The sequence below is a fragment of the Macaca mulatta genome, chromosome 12, assembly GCF_049350105.2.
Source record: "Macaca mulatta isolate MMU2019108-1 chromosome 12, T2T-MMU8v2.0, whole genome shotgun sequence".
Lineage (NCBI taxonomy): Eukaryota > Metazoa > Chordata > Mammalia > Primates > Cercopithecidae > Macaca > Macaca mulatta.
In genome coordinates, this window is record NC_133417.1 from 113113519 (window position 1) to 113134916 (window position 21398).

At 41.0% G+C, this 21398-nt stretch overlaps 1 protein-coding gene and 1 long non-coding RNA gene across 3 annotated transcripts in view; one reads left to right on the forward strand and one right to left on the reverse strand.

The window, feature by feature from the left end:
* PLEKHM3 (pleckstrin homology domain containing M3) overlaps positions 1–21398 on the reverse strand; it is a 209909-nt gene that overhangs the window by 25797 nt on the left and 162714 nt on the right. For both annotated transcript variants that reach the window (XM_015110812.3, XM_077957431.1), the window contains one exon: positions 14115–14272. In XM_015110812.3, the coding sequence (XP_014966298.1) occupies positions 14115–14272 (158 nt within the window). The remainder of the gene's footprint in view (positions 1–14114; positions 14273–21398) is intronic.
* Positions 14295–21398, forward strand: part of LOC144333464 (uncharacterized) — a 64905-nt gene continuing 57801 nt past the window's right edge. Inside the window, exon 1 of the long non-coding RNA XR_013402131.1 lies at positions 14295–14601. This is a non-coding gene — a long non-coding RNA (uncharacterized LOC144333464). The remainder of the gene's footprint in view (positions 14602–21398) is intronic.

Genomic DNA, 21398 nt, shown 5'->3' on the forward strand with positions numbered 1-21398 from the left:
TAGTTAGAAACTTAAAATGAGTTAAACGATGAACAGCAAAAAAATTAAGCTGCCTGAAATGCGCAAAGCTAAGATGATCAACACAATATTAACCAGACACCTAACTAGAAGCTTGGTAAGAAATGTATCTAGGTGACAGCCATTTATTCAAGTGACCAGATGGCCTCAAAACACAATGGTGGCTTCAGCAGCTAGGACTGTGTTTATAAATGCACCATATTTATCAAGTGGCTTACTGGCATAAAGGGCCAGGTCAACCCTGAGGGTTTCACAAAAGTCTCAACTATGTTAGCAGACATTCTGAAACATTTTGACGTGTGAATACAGAAGCCACCAGGCCAAGGTGAAATGTTATTTACCAAGTTACTCTTTGACCAAAGTTTAAAATCCAGAAAAACTAGCATTGTGCTGAAGCATTTTCATTAAAGAAAACTGTCATTGACACAATAAACACACTTAGGAGTGGGCAGTCAGAGCTGAAGAAGGGTCAAATTCCATCTGGGGAGTCATCACCCTGCCTCTGCCATGCACAAGACATGTGAGCTGTCTGGGCTTCAAGTTTCCCACCTCCAAAATGTCTAAAGGGTCCCCACAGTCCCTTCTATCTCTGTTAGTTTATAATTCTAAAACACAAGCAGGAGTCTGGTCCTCCACCACTGGTATTAGAGAACCACTGAGAAAGTTCCTCTTCAATTCCACAGAAAGAAAAGAACGATTAGAAACAAACAGCTCCTCTGAAAAGGTACTCTACAGAGGAGCACAAGTTTCCTTTAGCTGCTTCTAGGATCCCACACCTCACTGCAATACTCACTGAGTGGCTGCTTCCCAAGAAAAGCCACAGAAAGGAAATATCATTAAAAAATGGCATATACATTGGGGGAAGCTGCTCCCTCCCTGAAGCCCGGCCTAGCCAAGGCTGTTGTTCTCTATTGTTGAACAGGATGTAACAAGACTGCCAAGCGCAGCCCACAAACCTGCTAATTAGGTGCCCTGACAGTGTTTGTTTTGGAACCATTTACCAACAAAGGAATGTGTCAGGCTGATTAGGGAGAAAAGGGTATGTAATGTATGTGTATTTGAGTCCAGATGAGGGCATAATCCAGGTATTCAGTCTGTTTGTGCAAGGACTCACAAAAATGAAGGCCGAGCAAATAGGAAGCCATGGGGAAAGCCCAGCTTCTGGGCAGTGCTTCTCTCCCCTTCTCCTCAGGAGTTTTGTTCCACCTGCCTCTGTCTCCACCCCTTCCCCACCAAAAAATTCTTGCCTAAACACTTAACATGAAAGTCTCTTTCAAAAAGTGACAAACTACAACTGGTTCCTTAGAAAAATGAAAGAGTCTTTGTAAGGTTACTGACACATCTGGGGCTTGATGGTTTTTTTGGCACCTATGTGACAACTTTAGGCAAAACCATCTCCACATTCAGCCTCCCTGGAGCCTTCTCCATGCCTTGTGCCCGGGGCAAATCTACGGGTAACAGGGCAACAGAAAACACAGCTCTTGACGGATTGATTGTTCAAGCTGTGCTGAGAACAATTAGGCATCTCAGCATCATCTATGGGAAGAAGTAGTTCTACATTTTATAATAAAGCAGATTCCTCTTTTTAAACAAGGCTTTAAAAGGTTTGAGTACAATTAGGTATTTGAAGCTTCATGTGTACATGAGCCTTAAAGAAGGGAAGAAAGTGCCAAGGCAAAGAACAAAGTCCATGCCCCAACAAGTTTAGGTCCTCAGAAGCAGGGTGGTATGGATTGCAGTGAAACGGAAAATGACAAAGACCAATTCAAAGCGTCGAGCGTGTTGGGAGGAGTCTCCATGTTCTTCAGGACAACCTGGACATTTCTGAAGTTTGGCCAGATGGATGAAAGCAATGGGGCTTGGACTAAGGTTCATGGGAGGCCTTCTTTTTTGGTAAGATTACCTGACAAAATAGATTTTAAAAATGAAAAAGCAGATAAACTCTGTTAGAAGCTCATCTGCTATGCACTTCTCCATGAGGCTGATGTTTGTTCTCAAGACTGATGTAGAAAATATTCTTTAAATGTGTGCAGGCTGGGCGTGGTGGCTTACACCTGGAATCCCAGCACTTCGGGGGGCCGAGGCAGGCAGATCACTGGAGGCCAGGAGCTTGAGACCAGCCTGGCCAACATGGCGAAACTCCGTCTGTACTAAAAATACAAAAACTAGCCAGGCGTGGGTGTGCCCACTTGTAATCCCAGCTACTCAGGGGGCTAAGGCAGGAGAACTGCTTGAACCTGGGAGGTGGAGGTTGCAGTGAGCCGAGATCATGCCACTGCACTCCAGCCTGGGCCATGGAGCGAGACTCTGGCTCAAAAAAAAAAAAAAAAAAAGAGGTGTACAGACTAGATGTAGTAGTAGAGTATGCTAACTCAAGTGGTAAGCGGGTAAGAATTTGGTGTTAATAAGTTCAATGCCCTGTGTGCCACCATTATTTCTTGGAAGAGGGGATGGAGTGCTCAGTTACTTGTGCATAAAGAAAAACTGGCAAGCAATGCTCAGTCTACACCTCTGAATTCCAGCGCTTTAAAAAACAACCCTTTTTCGAAGAGTAACCACGGAGCTGCCGATGCCCTGCTAACACAGAATACCTCCTCTGATGCCTTCCCTGGTGTCAGCGAATGTTGCTGACCAGGGCAGGCTTGTGCTGTCACCAGAGAAACACCTTAAATGGTACACCAATTGCTTCAACCTTATATAGAAAGCTGCAGTGTTACCTCAGACTTGTGTTATGCTCCTCTATCTTTGGAGGTATTTTATATTCCCTTAACTAATTAGTTTATTTAAAAAACACTGTCAGTGTTCTTATGAATGCATATATACTTAGGCAAGCTTAAACCAAACAGTAAGTATTTATGTAATGCTTAGTCCATTTCGTGTTGGTAAAACAGAATACCTGAGACAGGGAAAATTTATTTTTAAAGTTTATTTGGCTCCTGATTCTGGAGGCTGGGAGGTCTAGGAAACATGGCACTGGCATCTGCTCAGCTTTTGGTGAGCCCTCGAGCTGCGTCACAAACGGCAGGGAAGTGGAAGGGGAAGCAGGCACGTGGAAAAGGACCGAACGCAGGAGCCAACTCGCTTTCTAACAACCCCCTATCACCGAACTAACCCATTCCCTCCAGAACTCATCCATTCCTGTCAGAAGGGGATTAATCCATGTTAACGACCTCATCACCTCTTAAAGGCACCACCTCCCAACACCTCTACACTGGGGACCAAGCTTCAACAAGTTTTTCTGGGGACAAACCATATTCAAACCATAGAAAATGCCTACCAGCTGGAGGATACTAAAATCAGTTTCAGTAGAATCTTCTCATAGAATACTCACATTTAAATACAGTGCCAAGTGGCATAAAGGTCATAAAGTCTTTAAGTGCAACATTCTTCAGAGTGAAAACCCTAAGAGGATGAGTTACATGTCACATGAAAAACTCATGAAAGCCAAATGGACAGGACAGAAATGATGAAACTGATTTATCACAGTTGGTTTATTTTGTAAGTCCTATGTTAAAAATGCACACTGAGGGTTTTTAAGATGAAGTGTTTATGTACTTGTAATCTCGAAGCATTTTAAGATTCAGAAATAGCATCTTCGCAGAAATGTAGAAAGCAGGATTGTCTTCTTAGCAGCATTAGGAAGGGGATCTTAATAACGAGAGAAGATTAGGGATGTGTAAAGATGTCAGAAAGAAAGCTGCATAGGAGGCAATTTAAGGATTAAAAAAAAATCTAAATCCTGGGTCATTTTGCGGATGTATGTGACTTTTTTGCTTTTATATTCATTGTTTTCCCTTAAATTGTAGAGCAGTGTCAGGCTAATCTTCTGATTTGCAATTCTTAAAAGTTAGAGCCCTTCCTTCTTTTTCTCAGTCAAGGAGGGCATGTTTCGTCATTTCTATTTTTTTAGGACATGGAATTTTATCATTGTTTTATCAAAATGTTTATCTCTCCCAAGGCTATGCTTTCCTTGTAATCCTCTAGGAGGATAAACGCTTGATTAGGCTTTAGCAAAGCAGTTTTATGATTCAGGATATTCTTATTGTATTTAAAAATCTTGCAATCTGGGTTTTAGGGTTTTTCTATTTAGGTTAAAGAGAGGTATGTATTTAATTTGTGTTTGAGGTCCAGTGGAGTGGCTCATGTCTATAGTCCCAGTACTTTGGGAGGCCGAGGCAGGTGGATCACCTGAGGTTAGGAGTTCGAGACCAGCCTGGTCAACATGATGAAACCCAGTCTCTACTAAAAATACAAAAAAATTAGTGGGGCGTGGTGGTGGGTGCCTGTAATCCCAGATACACCGGAGGCTGAGTCAGGAGAATCGCTTGAACCCAGGAGGCAGAGGTTGCAGTTAGCTGAGGTCACGCCATTGCACCCCAGCCTGGGCAAGAAGAGTGAAACCATCTCAAAAAAAAAAGTGTGTTTGAGAAGAAAGGATATCTCAAGGTAAAACTGTCAGCATTATCTTCTGAATGGAGGGGAGTTTGCTTTGGTGCAACAAACAGGGATTTGCCTATGGAAGTCCAGTTTAGGCAGATCCTCAGCTTCATAGGCACCCCTTGCAAAACCTGACCTGCCAAGGGATGCACAGGAGGTGGAAGCTCTGCTGTTGTCTCCACAACACTACGTTGGACATTTTACAGAAGGAAGGCATATCTTTCCCCCAAACCAATCTAATCATGGCTTACTGCTCCGAGTGTAAAGACTCCCAAGGCAGCAAATAAAATGACATTTCAAAATAGCAGTTTTGGAGAAGACTTCTTTAATGACAGAGGTACATACTTTTTTCAAATTGATTTGAGGGGGTATATGGCAAAATGTTTTGAAGACTTCAGGTACAGAAGGAGCAGTGAGATATAATGGAAAAAACATGGATTTTGGAGTCAGATGTATTTGGATTCAAGTTTTGGCCTTATCTCTAGGGCCAAGTTAATTGACTTCTCTGAACCTAGGTTTCTTCATTATTAAAATGAAAGTAACACTATTTCCTCAGAGGACTGGCAGAAAAATTAGATAAGATATATAAGTTGCTGGCACTAGTACTAATAAATGTTAGTGCCATTCCCTTACAATCCCAGCACCTTCTCTATATCTGCCAGAGGTGGGGTCCTAAAATACTAGGGGTATATTTTCAAATTACATAGTCATGAAACTTCCTCCTGCATAATAATTAATTTAACACGGAAAAGAAAGCCTGAAGGAGTTGACGAATGTTTGCTATATAGTCATAATCAAATGAACACGTTAAAACTGTGTATATTCTAGTACTGAAGAACATAAATCAGTGACTCAGAGTTCAACATAGACAGAGGGAACAATAGACACTGGGGACTCAAAAGAGGGGAGGGAGACAGGGAAAGGCTGAAAAACTTCCTGTTGGGTACTATGTTCACTATATAGGTGACGGGATCAATGAAAACCCAAACCTCGGCATCATGCCACATATTCTTGTAATAAATCCGCATATGGGTCTCCGAATCTAAAATTTAAAAAGAAAAAAGAAAAAACGAAACCAAAAAAACCCCCAAACCTAAAAAACACAGAGCTCCCTAATACTTTTAGAAACTGTGGAACGTCTTTCTCACTCAACATGCACATCACTTCTGTGGATGATGGAGCCCTTCTGGGAGCTTCGGGTCCATCCCTCTACTGTGCTCCTCCCACACGTTCATAGAACTGCCTACTGGCCTGTCTGTCCCTACTAAACTCAACTCTTTGTTGAGTTCACAGTTCATGCTGTGTTCACTGTGTCTCCAGAACCTAGCCCAATGCACATTACGTGATATACTCCATAAATTATTTATTAGGGTCAGGCTCACATTTGTAATCCCAGCACTTTGGGAGGCCGAGGCGGGTGGATCACCAGAGGTCAGGAGTTTGAGACCAGCCTGACCAACATGGTGAAACCTCGTCTCTACTAAAAATACAAAATTAGCCGAGTGTGGTGGCACATGCCTGTAATCCCAGCTACTTGGGAGGCTGAGGCAGGAGAATCACTTGAACCCAGGAGGCGGAGGTTGCAGTGAGCCAAGATCATGCCATTGTACTCCAGTCTGGGCAACAAGAGTGATACTTCGTCTCAAAAAAAAAAAAAAAAAATCATTTATTAAAAGTACAGGGCCGGGTGTGGTGGCTCACACCTATAATCCCAGCACTTTGGGAGGTTGAGGTGGGCAGATCACCTGAGGTCAGGAGCTCGAGACTAGCCTGGCCAACATGGTGAAACTCTGTCTCTACTAAAAATACAAAAATTAGCCAGGTGTGGTGGTGGGTGCCTGTAATCCCAGCTACTTGGGAGGTTGAGGCAGGAGAACCACTTGAACCCAGGAGGTGGAAGTTGCAGTGATCTGAGATCATGCCACCACACTCCAGCCCTGGCGACAGAGCAAGACTCCGTCTCAAAAAACAAACAAACAAAAACAAACCAACAAACAAGTACAAACCGTTATCATGCTTGTGAAATTTTTTTTTTTGACAGAGTCTTACTCTGTTGCCCCGGCTGGAGTGCAGTGGCATGAGCTTGGCTCACTGCAGCCTCCGCCTGCTGAGTTTGAGTGATTCTCATGCCTCAGCCTTCCGAGTAGCTGGGATTACAGGTGTGTGCTACCACACCCAGCTAATTTTTGTATTTTTATTAGAGACAGGGTTTCACCATGTTGACTAGGTTGGTCTCGAACTTCTGACCTCAAGTGATCCAGCCTAGGCCTCCCAAAATGCTGGGATTTACAGGCATGAGCCACCACGCCCAACCCTGAATTTTTTTTTTTTAACTGAACTGTAATTATGCTATTCAAGTGATATTTGGACCTGAAAGGATATTAAGTATATCTCTGAGGACACAAAAATGCCAAATTTAGCAGGATAGTCAAGGGTATGTGGTAACAAATTCACTAAATACCTTATTTCTAAAATTTTTACATACAGATTTTAAAACTTTTTTTTTATGGAAAATTTCAAACATATGCAAAAGTACAAAGAATAGTATATAACAAATCCCTGTGTACCTATCACCTAGCTGCCACAATTATTAATACACTGAAATTTCTTTTTTCTTTTTTTTTTTTGAGACGGAGTCTTGCTCTGTCGCCCAGGCTGAAGTGCAGTGGTGCGATATTGGCTCACTGCAAGCTCTGCCTCCTGGGTTCACGCCATTCTCCTGCCTCAACCTCCCGAGTTGCTGGGACTACAGGACTCCTGCCACCGCACCCTGCTAATTTTTTGTATTTTTAGTAGAGACGGGGTTTCACCACGTTAGCCAGGATGGTCTCAATCTCCTGACCTCGTGATCTGCCCGCCTCGGCCTCCCAAAGTGCTGGGATTACAGGCGTGAACCACCGTGCCCGGCCAACACATTGAAATTTCTTTCATCTGTATCATCCCCTACCCCATCATCAGATAATCCTGAAGCAAATCCCAGACATCATATTACTTAATCCATAAAGATTTCAATTACACTGAGATTTTAAAATTTACTTCACTATTCAAATCTATTTTTATTTATCACATTTATTTAAAACATTTTTATAGACATGTTTTGAATCAGCAACTCTATTTCTGACTAAAATTTTCTTTTAATAAATTTTTTATTAGTGTTTCCTTTTGCCTTGTCACAGGGTTGTATAAACCACTCTTGGTGTTTAACCGGAAACTGAACACCACCAAGAGAAAGCTCAACAGGTTTCTGAAAAGTGTTAACCTGGAATTCCAGGAAAGCTGGTCAATGTTCCTTCTGACTCAGACATTTGTACAAGCTTAGAGAACTGCATCTGATCAAGGAAGAAGGAGGATTCTCCATAGTTTTTACTACTGAGTAAAGGCCCCTATGAACCTACAGCTATGATAATGTGGTTATTTTGGTGAGAATCCAGCATCTTAACTATGACCACAGCTACCTTAGAGGAGTGATTCTTTTTTTTGGGGTGATTCATAATCATACAGAATCCTTGAAGATACAGATTCTGGAGTTTTAAAAGCCAAGTCTCAAAAAAGATTCTGATGTACAGTCAGAGGGCAGCACCTCTGCCCCAGTCAAGGCACAAGTCCAGGAACTGAGGGCTTTAAACATGTGTGCAAAACCCAGTGCCTAGATCTCAGTTTCTAATGTCATTCTTTAACAAAAGAAACCAAGGCTCCTTGGACACATGTCTGTTCCTAGGATTAGGGCAGGAAATAAGTAAGATGAGCCTGGTGCATCTGGTGGTGCCAAAAAGTAAGGAAATGCTGAAAACCAAACCAAATCAAAAACAAAATCCCATTTTTGCTCCCCCCAGCAAAAATCCCATAATGAGTGGGGTATGTCAAGGGAACAAAGGAGCCTGCTGAGAGCTTGAACGGCCAAAGCTGGGACAGTCTGAACAATAAAATATAGAACTGGACTGTAACCCAAAGTATAAATGAACTATGCACAAGTCCATACTGATATAAACAACTGAAAAAAATAAGTGAGGAAGAGACACATCTCCCGTGTGGAAGGATTCTAAATAACTTTATCCATACTTGGCTCCCAAGGGGGTGGAACATAACTCCCCACTCCTTAAGTGTGAGCTACACATAGTGACTTCCTTCCACAGGGAACAGCATGGAAAGAGGGGGAGGAAGAGGAACTTCACGTGGAGCATCCTGACACAAACACTACAGTGATAAGTCATGTTGATTGTATGCTCCCTTGATATGATGTGATGAAAATGGCACTACCTCTACGGCCTTCCTCCTCAAGCCCATAAAACCGACTCTACATGTAAGAAAAACATCAGGCATATCCAACAGAGATATTCTAGAAAATACTGACCAGTACTCCTCAAAACTGTCAAGGTCATCAAAAACAAGGTCTGAGAAACTATCACAGCCAAGAGGAGCCTAGGGAGGTGTGACAACTAAATATAATGTGGTATCCTGGAACAGAAGGAGGATGGTAGGTGAAAACTAAGGAAATCTGAAAAAACTATGAACTTTAGCTACTAATAATGTATCAATATTGGTTCATTAATTGTAACAAATGTACTATACTAACGTAAAATATTAATAGGGGAAACTGAGTGTGTGGTATATGGGAACTCTGTACTATTTCTGTGATTTCTCCATGAGCCTAAAATTGCTCCAATAAGGTTTGGTAAAAATTGTTCATGTTTGATCTTAGAGTCAACTGTTCTATTGAACAACTTTTAAATTTTTATTAATAATAGACTAATTTTTAGAATAGTTTTAGATTTACAGAAAAATTGGGCAGAGTTCCCATATTCCACCCCACCACCTCCTGTTGTGTTGTCTTTATTAACAACATTTTGCAATCCTATGATACATTTGTTAGAAAATTAGTGAACCAATATTGATATATCATTATTAACTAAAGTCTGCCATTTAGGTTAAGGCTCACTCTGTGATGTATGAAACCACAGGTTCTGACAAATGTATAATGTCATGTATACACCACTGAAGCATCATATAGAATAGTTTCACTGTCCTACAAATCTCCTGTGTTTCACCTAGTCATCCCTCCCCAGCCCCCAAATCCCTGTGACCACTGATCTTTTTACTGTCTGTATAGTTTTGTCTTTTCCAAAATGTCATATAGTTGGAATCACATAGTACAGTGTGTAGCCTTCTCAGAATGGCTTTGCTCACTTGTGATATACGTTTAGGTTTCCTCCATGTCTCTTTGTGGCCTGACAGCTCATTTCTTTTGTTGCTGAATAATATTCCATTGTACGGATATGCCACAGTTTATGCGTTCAGGTACTGAAGGACATCTTGGCTGCTTCCAGTTTTCAGTGATTATGAATAAAGCATATGCTATAAACATCCATATGCACGCTTTTGTGTGGATATACGTTATCAACTTGTGTTACTTCGAGGTATTTTGTTTAATGTCCAAATATTTTGGGATTTTCCAGGTATCTTTGTTACTGATTTCTAGTTTAATTTCATTATGGTTTGAGAGCATACTTTGCATAATTTCTACTCTTTTAAATTTGTTCAGATTTTTTTTTATGTCCCAGAATGTGGTCTCTCTTGGTAACTGTTCCATGTGACCTTGAGAAGAATGTATATTTTGTTGTTCAATGAAGTATTCTAGAGATGTCAATTAGATCGGGTTAGTTGACAGTGCTGTTGAGTTTAACTATATGCTTACTGATTTTCTGCCTGTTGGACCTGTCAGTTATGAACAGAGAAGTGTTGAAGGCTCTAACTACAACAGTAAACTTGTCTCTCTCTTCTTTCAGTTCCATCAGTTTTTGTCTTACATATTTTGACTCTATTCATACATTAAGGATTGTTACATCTTTTTTGGAGAACTGACCCATCTTTATCCTTGGGGATTCTTTCTCTCTAATCTTCATTCTAAAAATGAATCTGGACACTCTTTGTTACCTAATATGGTGGAGTCAGGCAATTTTTTTTTGCAACTCTAGTATCTCATTCTGAATATTTTACTCTGGATATCTCATTCTGGAGATAAAAGTAGTGAGTGAAAGTTTGTTATTATTCCTTTCAATATTCCGTAGCATTCACTGGTGAAGCCATCTGGCCTCTCTGTGGGAAGATTTCAGAATTACTAATTCAATTTCTTTACTTGTTTTAGGTCTATTCATATTTCTACTTCTTGTTGAGTCAGTTTTGGTAATTTGTCTTTCTAGTCATTTGTCCATTTCATCTAAATTTGTCTAATTTGCTGGTATAACATTGTTTATAATACTTTTATAATTCTTTTAATTTCTGTACCTCTTTTCATTCCTGATTTTTGCAATTTGTATCTTCTCTTTTAATTTCTTGATCAGGGTAGCTAAAAGGTTGGTAACTTTGTTGATCTCTCAAAGAATGAACTTGTGATTTTTCTGTTTACTATCTCATTGATAACTGCCTTAATCTTTATTCTTTCCTCTTTCTGCTTGCTTTGGATTTAGTTTGCTCTTTTTTTATCTAGTTTCGTAAGGTGAAATTTTATGATATTGATTTCAGAGCTTTCTTCTTTTCTGATACAGGTATTTATAGTTATAAATTTCATTCTAAGTGCTACTTCAGCAGTTTTTTATATGTTTTATATTTCATTTTCATTCATTTCAAAATATTTTAAAATTTCCCTTGTGTATCCTTCTTTGACCCATGAGTTGCTTAGAAATATATTGTCTAATTTCCAAATGTTTTGGGGTTTCATATATATTCATGTGTGTGTGTGTGTGTGTGTGTGTGTATGTATATATATATATTTTTTTGAGATGAAGTCTCACTCTGTTGCCCAGATTGGAGTGCAGTCATGTGATCTTGGCTCACTGCAACCTTTGCCTCCTGGGTTTAAGTGATTCTGCTGCTTCAGCCTCCTGAGTACCTGGGATTACAGGTGTGCGCCACCATGCCTAACTAATCGTATTTTTTTCTACTGTGAATCTTTAATTCCATGTGCCAGAGAACATACTTGGTATAGTCTCAAAATTAATTGAGATTTGTTTTGTGGCCCAGTGTATTGGATATACTCAGTTAGAAGCATTTAGGCATTTAGAAATTCTTTACTAAACATGATTTTTTTTTTTTTTTGAGATAGTTTTGCTGTTACCCAGCCTGGAGTGCAGTGACGTGATCTCCATTCACTACAACCTCAGCCTCCAGGTTCAAGTGATTCCTGTGCCTCAGCCTCCTGAGTAGCTGGGATTACAGGAATTTGCTACCACGCCCAGCTAATTTTGTATTTTTAGTAGAGATGGGGTTTTGCCATGTTGGTCAGGCTGGTCTCAAACTCTTTTCCTCTAGTGATCCACCCACCTGCGCCTCCTAAAGCACTGGGATTATAGGTGTGAGTCACCATGCCCAGCCATTAAACATATTTTATTGCAATATAATTCACGTACCATAAAACTCACCCCTTTAAAGTATACAATTCACTAATTTTTAGTGTACTCATAAGACCACGCAACCATTACCACAATCTAATTCCAGAACATTTTCTTCACCCCAAAAAGAAATGTATACCCACGAGTAGTAACTCCTTTTCCTCCTTCCCCCAAGCCCTAGACAACCACTAATCTATTCTCTGTTTCTATGGATTTGTCTATTTTGGACATTTTATATAAATAGAATCATGTACTATGTGGTTTGTATCTGGCTTCTTTCCGTTAGCATGTTTTCAATGTTAATACATGTTGCAGCATGTATCAGTACTTTTTTTCTTTTTATAGCTGAATAATTTTCCATTGTCTGGATATCCTACATTTTGTTTATCCATTCATCAGTTGATAGACAATTAAGTTGTTTCTACTTTTTAGCTATTACGAATGCTGCTGCTGTGAGCATTTGTGTACAAGTTTTATGTGGTGTGCATTTTTTTTGAGACGGAGTCTCGCTCTGTCGCCCAGGCTGGAGTGCAGTGGCATGATCTTGGCTCACTGCAAGCTCTGCCTCCCGGGTTCACGCCATTCTCCTGACTCAGCCTCCTGAGTAGCTGGGACTACAGGCACCTGCCACCACGCCCGGCTAATTTTTTGTATTTTTAGTAGAGACGGGGTTTCACCATGTTAGCCAGGATGGTCTCAATCTCCTGACCTTGTGATCCACCCGCCTCAGCCTCCCAAAGTGCTGGGATTACAGACATGAGCTATTGTGCCCAGCCGCATTTTGTGTTTTTTTTTTTAGACAGAGTCTTGCTGTGTTGCCCAGGCTAGAGTGCAGTAGCATAATCTCAACTCACTATAGCCTCTGCCTCCTGGGTTCAAGCGATTCTCCTGCCTCAGCCTCCTGAGTAGCTGGGGTTACAGGTGCCTGCCACCATGCCCAGCTAATTTTTGTATTTTCAGTAGAGATGGGGTTTCACCATGTTGGACAGGCTGGTGTTGAACTCCTGACCTCAGTGATCTTCCTGCCCTGGCCTCTCAAAGTGCTAGGATTACAGGTGTGAGCCACCACACCTGGCCTGGTGTACATTTTTTAGAGGTAACTAATCTCTAGGCTATGGGCTAAGTTACTGTTCACCAGTGTCTTCTAATTTTACTCCTAGTGGTTCGTCCAGTTTGGGCCTTCCTCTGAGACTGCAATTTCCCACTGTGTCTCACTTGGCCCTAAAAAGGCTGTGAGGAGTTTCCTTCCTTTAAGAGGTAGCTAATCTCTAGGCTATATAAGCTCTATAAGCTAAGTACCTGCTCAGGAAACGGGAGGCTGAACTCTGCCTCTGTGTGTATGTGTGTGTGTGTGTGTGTGTGTACGTGTGTGTTTGTGTATCTGCATGTCTATGTGTTTACGTGTCTGTTTTTCTGTGTGTGGGCCAACCCAAATTCCTGCATGTTTACAAACAGTCTTTAGGTTTTAGGAGAGGCCAAAAGGGCTGAGTCAACTCTCAATATCTTAGCTCTACTCTACATGCTTCAACTCTCCCTGGCTACATGCCTTACCTTCTGTTCTGAACCACAGTATAAGTGAGCCCTGCAGGGTGGGAAATGAGCCATGACATTTATACCCAAAGAAGCCAGTGCACACACATACCGTGTAGATTTCTATTGCGCTTTTGGGATGAAAGGAAAAGTGATATGTATCATTTTGTGAATCATCCATCAATCCATGGATGTGATGATGCCCAAATATTACTTTGGTTAGAAAAATCATCCCACATAAACTCCCACTTTTCTCTCCTTTGGATCCTAAAACTTTCATCGCTCCACTGCAGTATATGCATCTGCGGAGAAAAGCACATGGCCAGGCAGTAGCTGCTCACCAGTGTCCTCTAGTTTCACCCCTGGTGGTAGGTCCAGTTTGGGCCTCTGAGACTGCAGTTTCCCATTGCCTATCATTTGGCCCTTAAAAAATTATTAAGATGCTTCCTCCCCAATCTTCATTCTAAAATTGAACCTGAAGACTCTCTGTTACCTAATAAGGCGGAGTTCAGCAATGTTTCTTTGCAGCTCTGTCATCTCATTCTGGATAAAGGTAGCGAGGTCAAGGGGTGGAAATAAATATGGGAAACCAGAGGGGGAAACATGTTCTCCAAGGACAAGGAAAACCTGATCCAGGGTGAGAGACAGAGATACAGTACTTGACTAAAAGTTGGCCTGATTTGGCCAAAGAAAATGGCATATTACACATTCGGGTGTTCTTTTATGAAATAAGATATTCTGTACCTGCTTGTTGAAATATCCTCAAAAGGGTAGAGGATCTCTCCATTGTTACAGATTTCGCAGATGAACCCCTTCTGGCTACAAAGACTGCAGCTGTACACGTGTGAGGTGGCAAATTTAATGACCTTGCCCAAGAATGGAGCCAGCTTTCCCTCTATTACCTGCAGAAAGAGAAATGGGACAGGGAAGCACATTTATTGAGAACAGAAGTCTTGTACACACAGGAAAGGAAAGGAATTCCTTTCCTTTATACAACAGGAAAACCTCTAATTATAATTTCTCAGCAACTCTGAGGAAGAAAAGACATAGTAGTTCTGCTCCAAAAGAACTTTCTGGTTTAAACCACTGGAGGTTGTAAATTAAGATGCTGAAACTTCTTTTGTATTCCTCTTGCTTTGCAGTGTGGTGTAGAAAATTGAGGCCCAACAGATGGGGAACCCTACTTGGATAGACCAACTTCACAGTGAGGGTGTGGTACAAGAGGAGTGTGGTAGGTTTCCTAAAGTACACTGAAAACATACAGAGTAAATCTGGATGCATAAGTTTGTGTTGTAAATGCAATAATACCTTTTCTCTGATGAATTAATGGGATAGTTTTTTCACCATCTTCCCCAAGAACATACAGTAAATGGGGAAAAATAGGTTTCTTTTGCTGCTGGTAAGTATAGCAAAAAAAGCTTGCAATTTGGCAGCCTAATGGCCATTTTCAGCCTGTCGGTTTTTTTTCTTTTAACTCGTGGTGGTTTTTAAAATGAAGTAATTTAAAAATTGGGAAATTTTACATAAAAACCCAGATTTTTGGAAAAATCAGATGATCCAGCACAACTAGGCTTGGATTCAGCGTGATGAGGACCTGGCCATGCGAGGGGCTGCCTGTTTATGCTGAGATATCCGCTCTCTGCCTGACAGCTGTTCCCACCAGGCCCCAGGGTCTTGCATCTGCCTGCCTTCCACAGTGGCCTCGCCTGTTGGCGTGCATACATCCCTGAGTTTGGAACTCACGTTCTGTTGATCATTTCTCACTTACTAATACCCATGGGCTTCAAAGACTTCAGTATTTCACACGCCAGCTAGATAAAATCTGCCTTTACTTCTAATTAATGCAGATACAAATACATGCTGGTTTTGATATAAGAAAATAATTGAAGATTACATTTAATTTGGAAATAGCTGAAAATAGTTTCTTTCAAATGAATATAGTTACATTATAATTTTTCATAAAAATAATATCTGAGGGAGGCCGGGTGCTGTGGCTCACACCTGTAATCCCAGCACTTTGGGAGGCCAAGGCAGGTGGATCGCCTGAGGTTAGAGGTTTGAGACCAGCCTGACCAACATGGCAAAACCCTGTCTCTACTAAAAATACAAAAAATTAGCTGGGCGTGGTGGCAGGTGTCTGTAATCCCAGCTACTCAGGAGGCTGATGCAGGAGAATCACTTGAACCTGGGAGGTGGAGGTTGCAGTGAGCTGAGGTCATACCATTGCACTCCAGCCTGGGCAACAAGAGTGAAACTCCCATCTCAAAAAAGAAAAGAAAAAGAAAAAAATAGTATCTGAGGGAAATGTAGTATAAATCATACCTAAAGAGAAATTACAATGTCTAGGTGAGTAGGTAGTAGTGACTGGTAATACAAAAACAAAAGACTACAAAAAATGTAATCATGCCTTTTGCAAAAAATGAAGCTATACATAATAGCTATATATAATACCGGAGATAAAAACTGAAGTGGTTTTTAAACATCATGGAATGATCCATGTTTTAGAAATAAATATAATGGTGGTTCCATTCAATTGCCAGACAGGGTACCCTCCCATGGGTGGAAACAAGTCTGCTCCAAGCCAAGGCTAGGCTTTAGGTCCCACGAAGATGATTTCTCTGGAAGGCTGTGGTGAGGCTGCACCAGGAGGCGCCTTTCCCTCTTGCCTCCCACCCTGGTCATTTGCAAGGGAAAGGAGCTGGAGGTACAGGGAGAAAGATCTCCTTCAATTGAAAGTGCCTCCCCTTCAACACTGGGGAACTGAGTCATGCATTTCTTCGAGGTCCAAGGCCATGCTTAGTGCGTAGGCAAGACTTGCTTCAGCCCCAGGTGTGGTGACTTAGACTTAGGAAACCAATTATGAGTGGAAAATGAACCTCTAGTTCAACTGTGCCAGATGAAGCAGCCCTCCAGTGCCTACCCTGCCTTGCCCTTCCCCATCATGTACTGTGAAAACCCCTCTGATGGCCTCAAGGCAGTGCCTGCAGGCCAAGGCCCTTCTGGGGGTTTCCATCTTTCTTCCACCAGACTCCAAGCCCACTCTCCTCCGAGACAGTGTTGTCTTTTCTCACCCAGAGTATTAACACTACTAAGTCTTTCACCTTAATTTATGACTCAGGATTTATTCACGTCCTGCCCACTCTAGGTTCACAAAAATAAAATCAAGTGCTAGACACACTGGCTGCCAATAAGGCACTAGCCTTATTGGGTGCCACCTGGCGTGCTGGGACCTGGCAGTGCCTCTGCTGATCGAGCCCTTTCTCAGTTAATGGGTGTCGAGTTGGTCATCTGTCCACTGACCCTGACTTCATGTAAGCAGCCGTGGGTTGTGGGCAGACAGGAGCTCAGAAATGCAGCATGAGGCTTTTTTTTTTTTTTGAGACAGAGTCTTGCTCTGTCACCTAGGCTGGAGTACAGTGGCACAATCTCAGCTCACTGCAACCTCCACCTCGCAGGTTCAGGCAATTCTCCTGCCTAAGCCTCCCGTGTAGCTGGAACTACAGGTGCTGGCCACCATGCATGGCTAATTTTTTTATTTTTAGTAGAGATGGGGTTTCACCATGTTGGTAAGGCTGGTCTTGAACTCCTGACCTCAGGTGATCCACCCACCTCAGCCTCCCAAAGTGCTGGGATTACAGGCGTGAGCCACCGTGCCTGGCTAGCATGAGACTCTTAAAAAAACCTGGCCATTTGCTTCCTCTAATTCCCTACACTTTGGCATATTCGGCAATGTATTACCTCCTTAAAATAATAAAAGAATAACTTTTCTATGAAAAAAAGATAAATAGGGCCAGGCGCGGTGGCTCATGCCTGTAATCCCAGCACTTTGGGAGGCCGAGGCGGGCGGATCACAAGGTCAGGAGATCGAGACCATCCTGGCTAACATGGTGAAACCTCGTCTCTACTAAAAATACAAAAAAATTAGCCAGGTGTGGTGGCGGGCGCCTGTAGTCTCAGCTACTCGGGAGGCTGAGGCAGGAGAATGACATGAACCCGGGAGGCAGAGCTTGCAGTGAGTTGAGATCGTGCCACTGCACTCCAGCCTGGGCGACAGAGTGAGACTCTGTCTCAAAAAAAAAAAAAAAAGAAAAAAAGAAAAATAAATGTAATGCTGGTTAACTCTAGGGAGGGCAATAAGTCAGAGAAGCAAAAACACAACTATATACAAAGTTGTATTTTATATATATATATATATATATACACACACACACACACACACACACACACACATATATAAGCTATCCAAACTCATTTTCTATTTCTTAATATGTAACTCCTGGTGCAAGTAAATTGTCACTTTGTATATAGCTGTGTTTTTGCACTTGAAAAAACAATGTATAACAATTTTGCATTAAACTGCAGAAGGTGAACAGAAAAATCAGATTTATTACTTTGTAAGAGTAGAGTTTTTTTCTTAGTAAAGGGGGTAGAAATTATCCTGGCTGTTTTTAGTCAACCATACATTTCCCACCATTTTTCAACTTACTTTCCTCTCCATTACCTTTACGAAGCCATAGATAGACCTTCTTTTATTTATGTTCTCTGAGGAACCATTAACTCCAATAAACCCCAGTAAGGCATGCTCCTAATACCAACACATGATATACACTTTCTAAGAAACAGCCATATATCCAACCTTTCTAACAAATCATATATCCAACCACCAGTAAACACTTTTCAATGCGTGATGGGGTTATTTCTAAATCGTGATGGTAGCACTTCAGTTGAGTTTGGTTTTCCTCATTTTACTCTTCTCTAAACAACCAAACTGAATGAGGCATTTAAAGAGAGGCACTAACAAACTATAGTCCATTTAGGGGGAAACAACCAGGATAGAGAACAGTCTGGAAACCAGGTGAGTAAAGGTTGGTGAAACTGGGAAGAAAAGACCTTGAGGAAGACATGAGAGTTATCATCCAGGATCTAAAGGAGAAGTTTGAGCATCTTGTGCATAAAGTTTTTTCTCTATTTAGATTTCCTTGGAGAAAGGGTGTGAACATTTTGAAGGTTCTTGAAATATTTCACCAAATTTACACTGTCAGCAATGTATATTTATTCTTAAATAGGGACCTTAATAAGCTCTGGGGATTGATATCTGTATAATATTCAGTCTTCCTTTAAAACAATGTGATACATATCTGCATTTCATTAAATCTTCACTTATTATTGCTTAATACAAATTTATTTCCTTGTACAAGCTACTCACATTTATTATTTAGTTTAAGGTTAAACTTTTGTATATTTTTCTCATTAGCTATTGCTGGTATATTAGAATATATTGACATTTGTGTGCATGTTACTATATGACAGTAATTACTGAATTTCCATTGATGCTAATTACTTTTAGGTGATTCTTTTGTTTTTTCTAGTACTGTATCTCTTGTTTATGTTTCATTTCTTGTTGCACCACCCAGGGCTCCTAAAACAATATTAATAATGGTACTAGTGGTTATTTTTATTATTTCAGGAAGAATCAAACTGGAACTTATGGAGTTTATAGTGAATGACTAATTTTCTCCATCAAATATGTATATCCTGTCATTCACCACATTTCATTTATTCCCCCTCTTTAAATAACAGCTATACTGAGATATAATTCACATACCATGTGATTCACCTATTTAAAGTCTACAATTCAATGGTTCTTAGTTTATTCACAGAGTTGTGAAACATCACGACAATCGATTCTAGGGGATCCCACTAACCCTCTGAAAAAACTCTATATCCATTAGTAGTCACTTTCCCTTTACCATGCCCCTGCAAGCCCAAGGAACCAATAATTTACTCTCTGTCTGGGTGCAGTGGCTCACACCTGTAACCCCAGCACTTTGGGAGGTAGAAGCAGGCGGATCACCTGAGGTCAGGAGTTCACAACCAGCCTGGCTAACATGGTGAAACCCCATCTCTACTAAAAATACAAAAAAATTAGCAGGGCACGGTGGCGCATGCCTGTAATCCCAGCTACTCGGGGGGCTAAGGCCGGAGAATTGCTTGAACCCAGGAGGCAGAAGTTGCAGTGAGCTGAGATGGTGCCACTGCACTCCAGCCTGGGCAACAAAAGCAAAAACTCCATCTCAAAAAAATATATATATATACTTTCTTGTCTTTATAGATTTGCCTATTCTGGAGATTTCATGTAAATATGATCATATAATATGTGGTCTTTTATGACTGGCTTCTTTCACTCAGCATAAAGCGTTCAAGGTTCATGCTGATTTTCTTTTAAATGCCTTCACTGTAAGTCTCTTTTTTCCATCTTACCCTAGACTTTTATCACTCCTCTCTAGATTAATAAAATAATCTCCTAGTTTTATTTCTAGATGTCAGTCTTTTTTCCTAGATCCAGCATGCATACATATTAATCAGTTTTAGACACCACTTTCATCGTGTATCATCTCTTCCCTCAAACCTTTGGTGAATTCTTCATTTTTGAGATGGAGTCTTGCTCTGTCACCCAGGCTGCAGGGCAATGGTGTGATCTAGGCTCACTGCAACCTCTGCCTCCCAGGTTCAAGCGATTCTCCTGCCTCAACCTCCCAAGTAGCCAGGATTACAGGCACGAGCCACCATGCCCAGCTAATTTTTTGTATTTTTAGTAGAGGTGGGGTTTCACCATGTTGGCCAGGCTGGTCTCAAACTCCTGAACTTGTGTGATCCACCTGCCTCGGTCGCCCAAAGTGCTGAGGTTATAGGCGTGAGCCACTGGGTTCGGCAAATTCTTAGTGTATCATCAATCAAAACTCTTTGCTCTTTCATTTCATAAAATTATATTGAGTTACTATGTACTAGACACTCAGTGTAGAGTGAACTGCACAAAAACTGGAGCTTACATTTTACCTGGTATGCAAGTGGATTCCATATTAGCCATTCAAACTCATTTTGCATTTCTTAACATGTACCTCCTGTTGCGAGCACATTTACCCCTACGTAGAACATGCTTGCTCTTGCTCCTGTGCCTTCGTCCATGTCATTCCTCTATCTGGAGTTTCACTTTTCTTAACCCTTACTTAAATTTCATGTAGGCTTCATGGCTTAGATCTACCCTGTCTTGATCTAGAAAGCCATCTTTGGCTACTTCAGACATCACATGTCATTTTTTTTATTTTTTAGTTTTTTAAAGGAAGGCATCAAGTTGTTTGTCTGTTTGGATGGGATCAGTAGAAATGAATCTAAAGCAGTCACATCCATTTCTTTTGATATTGCTGTAAATAAGAGAATAGGGCTTGTACAAGCATACTTACTTTTGCCAAGGCCAAAATGCTAGGGGGAAGACATTTAACACAGCTCAAACTTGATTTGAATCACTTATGTAAGATAATATCTTAGCAACACCTGGAAATTGTGTCTTACTCCTTTCCTACTTATACTTAAATTAGTCACAGGCTAATATAACTTTATAACAACCCCTCAAAAGTCAAAAGGATACTTCATCTTTAGCATTAGAAGGCCGGTAGTTTTTAGTTTAAACCAGGTGGTCATTCGGTATATTAGTGATAGTGAAACAGACCTGAGATGAGGTTTAGTTATCTGTATTTATTCCCTCAAAGTGCATGTCTACGTGAACAAAATCATGACAGCGTAATTAGAAGAAAACACGTGTAGCTCTTTCCCCATTTCCTTGCTTCCCTGCGCTCAACCCCCTTCCCTTTCTCCATATACCAAATTGCCCTATCTCCTTGAGAAAAGGCAGATGTCCAAAATAGGGTGAAAGTTTGTTTCTGTTTTCCATTAAACTTAATGTCTTGTACGAAGGAAGGTACTAGTCTGATTTATTTACTTGGGGAGTGTGTATATATGACTGTTTCAGAGGTGTTACACTAACTGGATATTCAAAGAATACACATTTCCATTTGTAAATCAGGTCACCTTATTGCCCTGTAGCACAAGGACAAAATGTAGCAACAAGCTGATATCTTCTTCCAGATTTCGCTGTTTTTCACTTTTGCAGTCTGTCTATAAATTCTTTTCACCATCATTTTAGGTACTTCTAGAACTCAAGGAACTGTCAAATATCACTTTCCACCATCC